The sequence below is a fragment of the Girardinichthys multiradiatus genome, chromosome 2, assembly GCF_021462225.1.
Source record: "Girardinichthys multiradiatus isolate DD_20200921_A chromosome 2, DD_fGirMul_XY1, whole genome shotgun sequence".
NCBI lineage: Eukaryota > Metazoa > Chordata > Actinopteri > Cyprinodontiformes > Goodeidae > Girardinichthys > Girardinichthys multiradiatus.
Window position 1 is genome coordinate 4,833,387 of NC_061795.1, and position 15,708 is coordinate 4,849,094.

The 15,708-nt window shown below is 44.6% G+C and overlaps 1 protein-coding gene across 1 annotated transcript; it reads left to right on the forward strand.

Moving 5' to 3' along the window:
* Positions 1-155: 155 nt before the first annotated feature.
* On the forward strand, positions 156-1,725 carry LOC124882899 (extensin-like). Its single transcript, XM_047389551.1, has 2 exons — positions 156-160; positions 372-1,725. Exons 1-2 carry the CDS (start codon positions 156-158, stop codon positions 1,723-1,725), a joined length of 1,359 nt encoding a protein of 452 aa, XP_047245507.1.
* The last annotated feature ends 13,983 nt before the right edge of the window (positions 1,726-15,708 follow it).

The following is a 15,708-nucleotide window of genomic DNA, read 5'->3' on the forward strand; positions in this document are numbered from 1 at the left end:
TGAAAAAAGCAAAACATAATGGTTTTAATGAACAACATTTTCTTGTGACCAGTATAGTCAGATCATATTCATACCACAAAAGCTTTAAAATTTTCACTTTGACCTGTTTTACTATAAAGCAGTTTATGTAATAGTTTCAAATTGAAATGTTTAATATGAGGTAAGGATTCAGCATCTTACCCAAAGACACGGCGAGGGAAGCTGGAACCGGATGTTCAAACTGATCCCAACAGTGCTTTACAACCACATTCAGTTTTGTGTTTGTGATTTATTATGAAAACATCTGTAATGGAGAGCGGGGGGAAACATGATATTGATATTGCATGATTGAGTTACAGACTTGGTTTGGTTATTTGAGTTCTTTATTGTAGTTGTGCAAAGAGGCCACACCCCCATCCAGAGACGCAGACACACCTACATCCAGGTCAGCCAAGCAAAAACGATAGAGCCGAGCCAGACCGCAAATCCGCCAGCGCCACAGCAACACCACACATCCTTCTGTTCATTCGTAGGGGCACGGCGAAGACCACTAACCCCAAACACACACAACCCACCAGGAACCATCCAGCAAACGAGCAAACCCCACCCCAGTACGAGGCCGAGAAGCCTGACGCAAGTGCAGAGCTCAGCGACGCCCGCCCTGCCTCACCCACGCCCGGAGGTCAGAGCCGCCGCGCACAGGACCACCGCCCCAACACCACAGCACGCCATACAGTGGAGGACGGAATGCAGCAAGGACCACCCAATGCAAAAGCTGCACACAATGCTCACACTGCGCAAAAGCGCCCCCACCAGCCCCCCAAAAACAAAGCCCCCCGTGAAAGTGCACCACCACAAAAAGAAGACTTGCAGCATCCAGGTCCTAGAACATGCCCGACACCCATACCCCTGCCAGAAGCAGCCCCGCAAGAAGACCCACCCCAAGGCCCACAAAAGGCAAGAGAGCCCACAGAGCCAAAACCCATCCGGAAACCGAGACCAATCCACCCCGAGACTAACCCCGGCCAGCCCGTACACTCGAACCATGCAGACCCCTCCGAACCCCCTCCCCCAGACAGAAAAGGGACTGGCATCAGTAACCAGAACCAAGACAAGGAACCAGAAACCGAGCCAGAACCACCAAAGACCAAACGATGCCCACAACCATCCAAGGCCAACCACCCATCCCCACCCCAGAAGGAAACCTACACCCACCCCAACATTCGAACTCCCAGAGCACATAAGACATTGGACACCCAGGTTGACCCCGCCCCACCCCCTCCCGCAGACCCTCTGCCCCCGCAGCAGAATGTGCTCCTTGAAGGAAGGAGCACCTGCAATGAGATGGGACCTACCCGCCAGCTTCGGAGGCCCTTATACCCACCGGTACACCAAAGGTCCTCGAGCCAGGGCCGGGCGCCTGGGAATGCACCAGCCCAAAACCCCGGCGACATACCCGCCAGGACCCAAGACCCCCAAGGCCCAGCCAGGACCCTGGCCCGGGGGGCAATGTCCGTCGGCGCAGGCCCCCCGAAAGAGTCGCATGCAGCTACCAGATGTCTCCCTCAAGAGCCACCAAAGCCCCAACCCGGCCAGGACCACAGCCCCCAGCGCCAGAGCCCCCAGCGATCCCAGCCCAGGTACACCCCAAATGCCCCAACCCAGACACCCCCCCGAATCCGCCACAACGCCCCACAGGATGAAGCCAAGGGCGCCCCACCCCCACTAGGCGATGGAGCCAATTAAAAGAGCCCAGAGAGATTGATCTGACATGGAGGCAGAGGATGTATTAAGGCTTATATAATCCAACAGAAAATTTGTATACTAATTAATATTAAGAAGGTTTTTATTTTTTCAGTTCATGAGGATAGTTTTCTTAGCGATGCATAAGGCATACATGCCGTTTTATATTTGAGCTAATAAATGGTAGATCGGAAATCTTTATATTATTGCATAATGTCTGTTCTACGTCTAGCCAGGGTTCATCTAGAGGACTGTGTTTAAACCATTTTGAGATGTATTATAGCCTGTTAGCTAAGAAATAAAGGTGAAAGTTAGGCAGATCTATTCCTCCTTTATCTTTGGTCTTTTGTAGTGTTTTTAGGCTAATACATGGGGGCTTATCTTTCCAGAGAAATTTAGTGATGGAGGAGTCCAGAGATCTAAACCAGTCAGATGACTGTTTATTCGGAATCATTGAAAATAAGAAATTGATTTTTGGCAAGACCATCATTTTTATTGAAGCAACTCTGCCCATGAGTGATATGGGTAGAAATTTCCATCTAGCGAGATCATCTTCCACTTTTTTTAAGAGCGCGATGTGGTTTAGTTTTGTTAAATCTGCCAATCTAGGAGACACATTAATGCCCAAATATGTAATATTCCCTGATTGTAGTTGTATATTAGGAAAATTGTTGAAAGAACAATTAATTGGAAGAACTGTCGATTTCAACCAATTTATAGAATAGTCTGAAATTCTTGAGAAAGAATTTATCAATCCAATTACCTGAGCGACAGAGGTTTGCGAATGCTGGAGAAAGAGTAATACATCATCTGCATAAAGACATATTTTATGTTCAATATTCCTGCATTTTATGCCTTTAATATCTTTAGTTTGTCTGATTGCTGCTGCTAGTGGTTCAATAAAAATAGCAAATTATGATGGGGAAAGTGGGCATCCCTGACTGGTGCCCCTCTGAAGACAGAAGCGGGAAGATGTTTGGTTATTTGTTCTGATACATGCCGCTGGGGAACTGTATAATATTTTTATCCAGTTTATGAAAGAGCTTCCAAAACCAAATTTAGTCAAGGATGCAAACAAGAATTTCCAGTTAACTCTATCAAATGCTTTTTCTGCATCTAGAGACAATATATCGGTCTCAATATTTTTACTGTAGGAATAATCTATAAAATTAAGTAATCTGCGTAAATTAGTGGATGAATGCCTACCTTTAATAAAACCAGTTTGGTCAGGATGTATTATGAGAGGAGTAACCTTTTCTAGTCTTTTGCGAGGGCTTTACAGATTATTTTGAGATTGACGTTAATAAGGGATATGGGTCGTAAGCTGGTAGGGAGTATTGGGACTTTTCCTGGTTTTAACAAGAGTGTGATGTTGGCAGAATTTATATTTGGCAGAAGTCTGCCATTTTTTTCGGTTTCCTGCACCATTCTTTGGAATATTGGGGCCAAAATATTCCAGAATTCTTTGTAAAACTCTGTTGGGAATCCATCTGGGCCTGGAGCCTTTTTATTGGGGATGCTTTTTAGAGCTTCATGGATTTCGGCTGAAGTCAGTGGTACATCCAGGGCCATCGCTTGATTATCTGATAGTTTAGGAATTTAGACAGCTTCATTGTTGCATCTCCACTCCAGTCTGTTGTCCAGGTAAACACCGAGGTATTTATACTCCTCCACCACCTCCACTTCTCCCATGATGGAAATTGACATATTGTTGTTTCTCTTAAAATCTAATATCATCTTCTTTGCTTTATTCACGTTCAAGATGAGATGACTGTTTCCACACCTTGCCACAAAGCGGTCCACCAGCTCTCTGTACTCAGCTTCTTGTCCATCTTTGATCCACTCCACGACTGTAGAGTCATCCGAGTATTTCTGCAGATGACCGGAGTCTGTCTGGTCCTGGAAGTCTGAGGTGTACAGAGTGAAGAGGAAAGGTGAGAGTACAGTCCCCTGTGGTGCTCCTGTGCTGCTGACCACCTGGTTAGACACAACCCTGGCGACTGTAGCTCAGTAGGAAGAGTAGTCGTCTTGCAATCAGAAGGTTGTGGGTTTGATTCCAGCTTCCTCCATATGTTGATGTGCCCTTGGGCAAGGCACTTAACCTCAAGTTGCCTACTGATCTGTGTATCGGTGTATGAATGTGTGAGTGTTAGTGAGTGCGATTGGGTGAATGTGGCTCTAGTGTAAAGCGATTTGAGTGGTCTGTATGACTGGAAAAGCATTATATAAGTTCATTCAATTTACCAATTTAACCCTTCAGTCTCACAAACTGTGGCCTGTTTGTCAGGTAGACTTTCAATTGTGTTAAATGCACTGGAGAGAACATAATTCCCACTGTGCTACCTACAGGAGGTCCTGAATGTTGCTTATTTGCTTATTCACATGGCCCAGCAGGAGTCTCTCTAAGACCTTCATGATGTGGGATGTCACGGCAAGAGATATATAGTCATTAAGTGCCAATGGGTGAGTTTTCTTTGGTAACCTGAAAAGACAGGAGGTCTTCCACAACACTGGAACCTTTTCCTGTGTCAGGCTAAGGTTGGAGAGGTGCTGCAGAATCCCACAGAGCTGCTCTGCACAGGCCTTCAGAACACTGGGGCTGACACCATGCAGACCTGCAGTCTTATTCCACCTCAGTCTCTTCAGCTGCCTCTTCACTTGACTTCTTGAGACACATGGGTGGAAGGGGGAGGGCAAAGGGAGCATCAGCATCTTCTGATTTGGTTGAAGGCAGACATGTAGAAGCAGGTGGGTTCATGGCTGAGGAGGAAGATAAAACATTTGAGGTGTGAAAGGAAAGCTGTAGGTCAAAGGAGGATGGAACGTCTGTTTGGCTGTGAGCAGGAGAGGAGGATGCTGAGCTTTTTTCTGAACTGAACCTATTGAAGAATGTGTTTAGTTCATTGGCTCTGTCCAGACATCCATCAGTCCGATAGTCCTTCTGCTTGAAGCCTGTGATCTTCTTCATCCCTGACCACACATATCTTGACTTCAAGTTGCTTCTGTATACTCCTCAATAATTTCCTGTCTCCCTCCATGAAGGCTCTTTTTTTTCTTGTTAAGCAGGTCCTTCAGGTCACTGGTGATCCAGGGTTTGTTAATGGGGAAGCATCTCACGGTTCTGGTGGGGATGGTGTTATCCACACAGACGTTCATATAGTTGGTGACACAGTCAGTCAGGGCATTGATGTCCTCTCCATGTGGCTGGCACAGTGCGTCCCAGTCTGTAGCCTCAAAGCAACCTTGCAGAGCTTCTTCTGCTTCCTGTGACCATCTCTCACAGTTCTTTTTATTACAGTTTGTCTCCGAAGAAGGAGCTTATAGTTGGAGCTGTCATCCCGTCCTTGTTGGTGCTTATGTTTTGTTCATTCTCTGGTTGGCCTCTGTTCAATTATCACACCTGTTCTGTGTTTTCCCCAATTGTTTGTTCATTGGTTCTCCCTGTTCTCTTAGTTTGTATTTAAGTCCATTGTGTTTTTTGTTGGCCTGTGTTCGTTGTCTACAAAGTCTGAGTCTGCCGTGGTTCTTGTTGTCGATGTCAGACAAACACTCTGTGAGCAAGATTGTTTAAACTACGGACTTACCTACAAACATCTGGCCTCGAGTGTCTCCCTCTGCGCATTGGTCCTACCTTTAAACCTGATTGTTGACAGTATGAACCCAGCCCAATGGACCAAGCGAGGAAACAGCAGCTGGGATTTGAGTCGGGGCATGAGTTGTTTCGCCGGCTCTCGCGCCTTCTGACGGCCAGCAGCTCTCTCTGGCAACGACTGGAGACGGTAAACCAGCTGTGGGACTGGTTGGAGGAGTGGGGGAACGTCCTCCCCAGAGTCCTCCTGTTTTCTGCTAAGACGGGAGCAACAGAGGGCCTTAGAGGGGATCGGCAACCTGTTCCTGTTCTGGAGGAGCTCGAAGCCGAGCAGCTTCCACCTCTGGTTCCAGTTCCTGAGCGGTTTGTGGACGTACGGCTGTCTGGTCCAGTTCCTGGTCAGGAGGTGTTCGAGGGAGAGCTGCCTCTTCTCCCTGTTCCTATCTTTGGGGGATGCACTACCCTCATGTGCCGCAGACCTCCATTCCGTGCTGCATTTTAAGTGGGGTGCAGGGATCTGACCCGAAGCACATTCCCGCCTCTGCTGGCACCATTGGGGCTTCGCCGCTGGCCTCCTGACTGGAATCTGAGAAGGATCCCCACTCTGCGGAGCTGGCCTCGTGTGTGTCATCCCCCTGACGATGGCACCAGGATGAGCTGCCACAGGAGTACATCCCTATTTAAAGGGGGAGCAGTTCAGGTGTGGGGCAGATTGACCGGCTTTCCATCCAACCCGGGAGACTGGAGAAGCTACCAAGCAACAAATTAGGGTTAAATTAAATCTGATTTATTATTTTCATTGACCTTTTGTTTAGATATAAAGATTTGTATTTATGTAAATATTCATTGGGTGGCATTTGTAATTTTTGTTGTAAGTTTGTGAAAATATTGTTCATTTCTTGTTTTCTGTGTCATAAGGTTGGTTTACCAACTGAGCATAAGCAAACAATTACGCAAACGGTTTATTCGAAACACAGCAAAAGTGAGACAGAACACAGACTGGATCTGCTGAAGGGATCTGGATAGGCACTAGGAGGTGAAGATAGAGGTTACTGTTTGTTCTGGAGAAGACATTGAGTGTTGAGAAGGACAGGTTTGCTTACTGTTGATGGTGATGATGGCTTGTAGGAGGTGGCAAGTCTTCCTACAGAGGCTGGGTTAGGCAGGAGTGGCACAGAGGTTCTCAGTACTGATTCTCTCATTTTGTAATCTTCTGAATATCAGCGCTTCAGCTGAGCGTGCGGTGTTGGAGGGTGGACAGGCAGGTGAGCAATGGTTGGTTATTTCCAAGAGGTGATCTCTGAGTCACAGGGCTGTAGATAGGAGAGGAAAGGAGACTCATGGCTGGAGTGGCATGTAGTAGTTCCAAGAAGCTTGCCTGAGCATAGCACAGAGAACAGGAACCCCTGACACGGTTTGAGAGGGATCCAGATCTGCAAAGGCAGGACAACAAAACTCAATTAGAGTTGGCTGAGTAAACACAGGAGAACTACAGAACACTGTAAGGTTACCACACTGGCAGAGATAATGAGTTGACATCTCTCTCCAGGTTCCTGCTCCTTAAGAAGCTCTCTTGACTCGGCTCAACAAGAAGCACCCGCGGAGGTGCACTTGCCAGTTAAACCTTGTAGCAGGAGAGAAACACAGCCCAAACATGAACACCTGCACACAGCCCCTGTGGGTATGACATTATGTTTTCCACCTTTCATGGTTTCTTCCTGTAAATAACTCTGGATAGACATGCTATGAAAGGCAACTAATTACTTTCAGATTGAAATGGTGCAGCTCAAGATAGAGCCATCTTAAACCTAATTTTATTTTCATGCCTTTCCCTTAAGCATGAGTCCCCGTTGATGAAAACTGACTGTGTCTTGCCAGGCATATTAACTAAGATAGTCCTGCAGAATAATTGTTTACTGTACTTACTGCACATGAAATAAAAAAACAATCTTAATTTTTCCAGTACGCATTTTTAGTTTTCTTTGTTGTGCTATTTTTGCATGTAATACTCAAAGAGTACATCTGCCAAAAGCAGGATGGCCACAAGGTCTTCGCTTCCGCTTTGTATTTTCCTTCTAAGAAATAAAACAAAGTTCAGGCGGGCGACCTGGAGGTCGTCCCAAGCTGGCACAGAGTTCAGGTGGACGGCCAGGATGTTGAGACCTCAGCAGTCATTGACGACTGAGGAATAGTCTAGAAGGCCGTCCGCAACTGAGAAGTACTCTAGGAGGCTGTCGGCGAAGGAGCAGGTGGTCTGGAGGCCGACCGAGCAGCGTGAGGACCCTCGGAGAACCCGGTCAGGAGGTCGGCCACGAGGAAGCCGGCGGTGCAGCGTAGAGGACCCCCTAGGGCCAGGAAAGAGCTCTGGAGACTTTGAGGCTCTAAAAACGGAGGCAGTTGGTCCTCCAGACCTCCAGAACAGGAGGCAGTTTGTCCTCAACGCCCCCCCAGAACAGGAACAGGAAGTGGAGGCGGTTTGTCCTCGAACCCCCCCAGAACAGGCCGACCTTCAGCGGAGGCTGAGCCTGAAGGTGATGATGATGTCTGAACCAGAAGTGTAGATGAAGATAGTGAGGCTGAGGATGTCTGAGCAAGAAGTGTAGATGAGGATGAAGATGGTGAGGTTGATGATGTCTGAGCCAGGAATGTAGATGACGAGGATTCTAATGACTGAGCCAGGAATGTAGATGACAAGGATGCTGATGATGACTGATCAGGAGAAGCTGAGGCGTTAAGAAGGCTTCCAACAGAGACTGAAGCAGGTGCTGAAGCATTTAGCTGATCTGCAGCGGAGATTGAAACAGATGCTGAAGCATCTAGCCGACCCACAGCGGAGACTGGAGCTGAGGCGTTTGGCTGACCTTCAGCGAGGGCAGAAGCTGAGGTGTCGTAATGACCTTTAGTGGAGACAGGAGCAGGTGCTGAAGCTTTTTAACATGTTATATCCTTAGGCCAATAGTTAGAGGCTAAAGGAAGTGAAGATAAACATCCTAGGGAGATATCTGGCTCCATGTCTACAATTTGAATTTAATGATCTTTGAGCCACCCCTCCTTAAACCACCACCTTAACGTGGTGGAGGGGTTTGAGTGCCCGAATGATCCTAGAAGCTATGTTGTCTGGGGCTTAAATGCCCCTGGTAGGGTCTCCCATGGCCAACAGGCTCTAGGTGATGGGTTAACATAAAGAGCGGTTCAAGACACCCTCATGAGGATCACAAAATCAAAGCACGTGACGTCACACGGTACGGCGGAGCTGGGGTCCCAACCTGGAGCCAGGGCTGGGGTCAGACTCTTCAGAGAGCGCCTGGTGGCTGGGCTGCTCCTCACGGGAACCGGCCAGGCCAAGCACGAATGAGAGACACGAGGCCATCCCCCAGTGGGCCCACCACCTGCAAGGGGAACCGTGAGGGACCGGTGCTAAGAGGATTGGGCAGCAGACGAAGGTGGAGACCTCGGCGGCCCGATCTCTGGATGCTTAGGCTGGCTCTAGGGACGTGGAATATCACCTCGCTAGGGGGGAAGGAACCTGAGCTTGTGCGGGAGGTTGAGAGACATCGACTAGAAATAGTCGGGCTCACCTCCACGCACAGCATGGGCTCTGGAACCCATCTCCTCAAGAGGGGCTGGACTCTTCTACTCTGGAGTGGTCCACTGGGAGAGGCGGCGGGCTGGGGTGGGTTTGTGTGTTGCCACCCAGCTCAGCCATCTCATGTTGGGGTTTACCCCAGTGGATGAGAGGGTCACACCCCTGCACCTTCGGGTTGGGGACAGATCTCTGACTGTCATTTCGGCCTACAGTCGCTGCTTCTCCACATCGAGTCAGTTGAGGTGGCTCGGGCATCTCTACCGGATGCCTCCTGAACGCCTTCCTCGGGAGGTGTTCCGGGCACGTCCCACCGGGAGAAGGCCCAGGGGACAGCCCAGCACACGCTGGAGGGACTATGTCTCTCGGCTGGCTTCATTGTGAGAGTTTTAAGATTATTTCAGGTGTATTAGTAGGTGTATTAGTAGTTTTGCATCAAAAACTTTTGTTGCAAAACACTGGTGGCTGCACACAATTTTTGGAGGTAACTATTGCTAACACAAGAGGAGAAGACCTTAAGTGCATCTGCAGTCTGCTGATTAGATTGATGAAGTGCTTTCAATTGGGCTCACATCCTTACCTTGTCAGGCCACAGAGCGGAGTGCAGGTTTGTTGTGTGGTGTGGTTGTTGTGCTTCTCTTTCTCCACCAGGGTGCGACAGGCAGGTGCAGCCGCACAGGTGTTCATCTGGAACAATCAAAGAGGAGCTTCTAATTCTCCTGAGACCTTGGAGGAGGTTTCAGATGGTTTGCTCAATTGGAGTGGAATCAGACCAGCTAACCTTTGTCTTTGTCTCTTTCCTGTCAGCCAGCAAACTCTAGCTCTGTTTTCCTTTTTGAGGTTGCTGTCAGCTGAGCCCTGCTCTGGATTCCCTTCAAAGCTCTGTCTTGGCTGACTGCAAGCCCTTGTCCTGGATAACCTGCTGTATTCCACCTCCTAATAAGTTGGTAAATATTTGAATGAATTAACCACAGCCAAGGATCTCCCTGGATCCACTGTACCAGATCATAGAATCATTCCTCACTCTATGTGCCCTGCCTGTCCACCCTCCAACGCCTTACACTAACTGGAGAAACCTGCACACGCCGACCTGCCAACCTCAGCCTCCATGGTTTGCTCACTCCTCCCCAGCCTCAACATAACCACCAAAAAGTAAGCATTACTGCATTTTCATCATTCAAGATCATTTACCGGACATTAATCCTCCTCTCTCATAGTGAGCCGTTTCCAGATGCCTGAAGGGTCCTGTTCCTGTCAGAAAACTCAATCGTAATAAACTTGTTATGAAACCAATTTTGTTTCTGAATTGTGCTGGTGTGCAGCTGGTGTGCAGCTGGTGTGCAGTTAAATGCCTGCGCTCATGGTATGACTATACTGAAGCAACAACATACACCGACAACGTTTCATGCAAATAAAGCATTTTGCACCAGGTAATTTGCATCTGATCACTCTGCATAATCTTAAAGAGTGTGAAGAGTGTGTCAGCACAAAAATTGTCCTTTTGGAATTATTTCCAGAAACTTCAACTTAGATTTCATCACACTAAAACAGATATTTCCACATGATTTTGGTCATTTCAGATTTGGTTTCGCAAACTCTAGCCAAGCTTGCATGTTTTTCTTAGTATTGAAATGCTGCGGTCTCGCCACATACATCATTGTCAGCAGGACCAGTTCTAGGCATGTATATATGAGGGGGCAGGCAGAAATGTGAAGGGAGCATAATCATGGGTTCACATTATGCTCCGGCATGTTTATTGTTTCTGTTGATTAGTATTTTCTTTATGGGATTGGGTATCCTGTGTAGTGATGTGCAATTTGCCAGACTGGACTCGTGTCCCAGTTGAGCTCTGTTTGAAAATGTTGGGCCGGAAAAAAATAACTTTGGGCAGGCTGTTAAAATTTGGGCTGCTTCTCACAACATTTGGAGTGTTTTTAGAAAATACTCATGGGAAAATCCTATCAAAATAGTTGTCATTGTGTGTTGTAATTATGAATATATTATTTAACATTAATACTTTAATATTTTATTAAATAATAATTCGGTCTGTTAAGGGTTGTCCTGTGAATACCAGCCCAGTAAGGCAATGGTATTAGGACAAAATTGAAAGGAATGAGCCAAGCTCTGACATTATTGAACAGCAAAACTCTGCACACACACAGAATGAATTCACACAATTTCTTAAAATACAAGAATTTATTAACAAAAATAAGTCAACTCAAAGTCAAACATACATTTCAATCAGCAAACTCTTTACCATGCTAAAACAACCCAACTAAACTACCAAGCAGAATTAAAGAATAGGGAAGACTAATGGGCTATGTACATTATAAACAACAATATAAACATTTAATTTCCCTTTGGGATTAGTAAAGTATTTTTGAATTGATTTGAATAAACAAATTGTTCCAAGATGGTTGAGAACCATGACCGAAAGAGTGATGTAACATTACTGTGCAATATTATTTATGTTTGAGAACCAAGGATTATTTTGGAAGAATCTGGATATGAAGTTAAGTTAATCTTGGAACTAAATCAAACAATACTTGGTATACCTTCAAACAACAATTCACAATGCAAGATCAGATAAAACATTATTTTAATAAAATAACATTTTAAAGAATATGCTGAATAAAACCAACCTTCTGGATGACCAATTCTCAACGGTGTTTAACTAGCTGCCTTTTGGATAAATGGGTCTTAATGGTGTTTAATTAGTTATCACATTTAATAAAACAATATTTAGGGAAATATTATTTCCTAGATTGGAAACTAACAACCTTTCTGGGGAAATGATCTTCATCTGACTAAAGTGGACGAGCACGTGTTCTTAGCCATTAGCGATTGGAGCTAACAAAAGAAGCTTATAGCTGGTTACTAGAATCAAACACATACCTTTAAAATACCACTAATTATGGCTGATCTGTGTTTAAAAACCACCCTTTAAATAAAGTTTGTCTTAACTCTAAAACACAACACAAGCAAAAACCAAACGTCATGAAACGAACATTGTTTAGATTATTTAACTCTAAACTAATCGTCTCTACCCAAACGCTACCTCTGTGGGGAAGGGCTTTTAGCTGGCCCGACCAAACCATAGGACAGACACGTTCGGCTCCTCGAGTAGCCGCGATACAGCTGGGTAGCTCTTGCTATGATGTGGTCCTGGCCTTCTTTTCCAGGCCATGGGGGAAATCCGCTTCAATTAGCGCTGCTTCTGGAGGCCTCAGAAGAAAAGTCAAGTCACGCTTGTCTTACACCCTTTATATGAATGAATGCCAGATACTGGAACAGCAAATCATAACTTAACGTTGCATGCGATCGTAGTTACTTTTGGATCCAAGTTGAAGAGTCACGTTTGCTTGCCAGCAAGGAGACGTTAGTGCGCTGTCTCTCCGTAGTTCTGTTGGAACGCAGGGTTTTTATTCAAACAGTGACGTCACCGAAGGTCCGCTCTTACTCCTTTTCCTGGCTGAGCTGGAAGTAGGTCAATGCAATTTATTTTGAAAGTTCCAAAAAAGTTATTTTTGGCCTTTAATGTTGTAACCCATGGCTGGGGTCCCAACAGGTGGCGGAAAAGTAAAAACCTACACATATCAAAATGTTGTGTCTTTTTATACATTAATAGCTTATTTATTTTGAAAAATCTGTTGAACATGACATCATCAATCAGTGATGGTCATTGGTTAATCAACTGTCGCTGTGAAATTATATTGGTCAATTGTAAACGCCCAAAATGCTGTTAAGAGTTCATCTAATATACACTGAGGTGAAGCCTTAACTTTTAAGCTTTGACTTGATGTTGAGAGACAGCATCATGCTGAAGGGGAAAATACAAAAGATATTTAGAAAGCTAAAACTAGACCAGCATCACATCCTAATTGGATCTTGTGCTGGTGAAAAAATGCACAGACATTTTTTAACTGAAATCAGTAATTAAGTGAAATTTTTGAAATGGTCTAAATTGCCTCTTTTTCTTTTCTTCTTCAGATGTTACCATCAAAATAATTAAGTGAAATGGTCTAAATTGTCTGTTTGGTTGTATATCTCCCTCTCTGTCTCTTCATTAAACTTGACAAACATCAGTCAACAGCTAGATTTTATGAGTACAAAACATGTAGGCAATGTGTTATGCAGTCACGCATGGATGCTTATTGGAAGAAAATGCAAGCGTTTTTCAGCAGTTGTGGCGCCAAAATTCTCCCCTCTCTGGCCCTTTCTCTAAAAAAACTTTGGGCCAGAAGCCACGTTATGTTTTCAGCAGCGCTAAAATGTTAAGCATAACATCGCATACGTGGTCGTGAAAATTGAGCTTTGCGTGGACATGTTTGGCGGACGTCCGCTTTGAGTCCGTGGAGTCAAGTAAGCGCCACCATGTTTAGCTCTTAAGTGTAGGAGGAGGAGGGAGAGGCAAGGCGGGGGGTTGTGCTTGTGTGATTGAGAATTGATTTGAGGGGGCCAGGCATTTGTTTGAGGGGGCATTGCCGCCTCTTGTCCCTGCGTAGAGCAGGCCTCCATTGGCAGACATAAAAACCAAAGTAGATGTTAGTGTAATACACAGCCAGCACTTTAACAAAAATTCTCACACCTCTTTTAATGTTGCAGTAGATGTCTTGGCAGCCTGTCAACAGTTATGGCACTGTTGCATCATGCTGTCATGTCTTTTCAACATGAGATTTCTCTGATGCTTTGGAAGCTCTATGCAGACCATGACTACTGCTGTGAGACGTGTCTCAGAAAATATTCGGAAAAGACCTTGGAGCTGCACTTAATTCTCAGTTATAAGATGCACTTAAAATGATAACTTCTTTTTAACGTGGGTGTAATTGTGGTGGTTAGTTAAGGGAAACAGAAACATAAATCATCTCTTTGCCGAAGGAGTCATGGTGCTTGTTGCTGTAACTTACAATCAGGCAATTCTCAGCAGTCAGGTTTTACTACTAACATTAGCTTTGTGTCGCTGTGCTTCTACTTATGCCCACGTGCACATGCAGCTGGTTTGCTCTGTTCTGACACAAACATGGATTCTCTGTTGCTGTTAAAGGAGAAGCCTCACCTGTTGTTGGCTGTTAGAGGCGCTCAGTAAACATTTTTGGTGAATGAACCAGGTAGATCGAAAGCCCTGTACTGGATGGCCATTTTTGACTTCTCTGGAATGGAGAGATTGCCATTCCACCCCTCCAAACCTGTAGAATCAAGAAATCCTAAATAGACCCTGTATGACAACATAAAGTAGAAACCACAAGATTTCAATAAGCAACATGTAATGATCCAATTAAAAGAAAAAAAAAACTCAAGAATAAATGAGAAACGTCAGTGACGTCTTAGAATTGATACAAAGCAATTTCTAAGGCTTTGGGCCTCAAGTGATCCACATTGAGCTCTATAGGATTCTCAAGAATTGAATGGTGACCCTTTCCAGCAGTGGCTGGCCAACCAAAACTACTCTGAAAGACTGTTGGCCTTTCTACACTGCATGAACCACATTTCTTCCAGAGTTCAACCACCCCAGCCACATTACCAAAACCTTTAAACTGAACAATGGTGGTTTTTACATGATGAACATGAAATGAACACAGCTCATCCTGACTTCATTTAACGTTGCTCTACTGAAGGGTGAAAGAAAGATTTATGTTGTGTTTTGTTCGAGGGCAAACTTTGGATATTTCATGCAGAAAGAGCAAAAGAAAGGACACTTTCCCTCAAGGTGATCACTAAGTGCCTGTGCATGCATGTAGATAGCAGAGATGAATTTCAGCTGTTGGTCCACATGAGACTGTTTTGACTGTCTTTGTGAGGACCCATATTGGTACTGTAGGTCTAAGCAATTCTTCTCACTTTAAACTTGACTATTCCACCTTTGGCAGGTTAAAAATACCTTTTGAAAATAACAACCTTTGAAGAGGTATTAAACATACTTTTCATTAAGCCCACATTACTGTAACAAAAATCTTTTTTAGTGACCAGATGTAATATTCAGATCTAAGAAATTACATGTTGTGTTTTCTTTAGCTATAAGCTAAAATTCATTATAAATAACAGAAAGACATCGGTCTGTGTCTAATTTTTGCACACACACTCACAGTTATATATTCACACCCCCAGGATTCCACCGCACTCTTGCAAAATCATTTCTTCTTGTTTGTTGCTTAGCCCTGCACCTAATTGCCTGATTTCATTACTTTTTTATAGATTTTTAGTTTTATCAGAAGGATTACCAGCGAAAACCAAACATTATTAGTAATTTGGGCTAAAGCTGATCTTACACCAATGACCCAGCTTTCTTAATTAGACTACAATAGACTGTTATTACTTAGTTCAACTTCAGTACCAGTAAAAGTAACATATTATTAGCACCTGAAAATGTGGATTAAAGCTGTTTTGTACCAGTGACTCAGCTTCACTAGTTATAATTCAGTGGAATGATCAGACTATCTTCTTTTAGCATACGATGCTTTATTATTAAGAGTGGCTTGGAACCAATTTCTACCAGTAAACTTGGAAGGATTATTAATTATTATTACTCCCAAGGATTATTAGTGTCATTTGATTTGTTATTCTGTGTCTGTATCTGTATTTATTTTCTTTGTGATTGTATTGTAATTGTTCTTCCTCATGTACAGCGCTTTGAATGTCTTGTTACTGAAAAGCGCTATATAAATAACCTTACCTTACCTTAATGAATCTATGTGTTTTACTTGGTGATTTACTGAGATAAACAAACATAACATAAGAGGATAATTGTGTTTTTTTGCCCTCCTTTATAGCTCAAATAACATATAGTATAGACCACCTACATGTCACAAACTGTGTG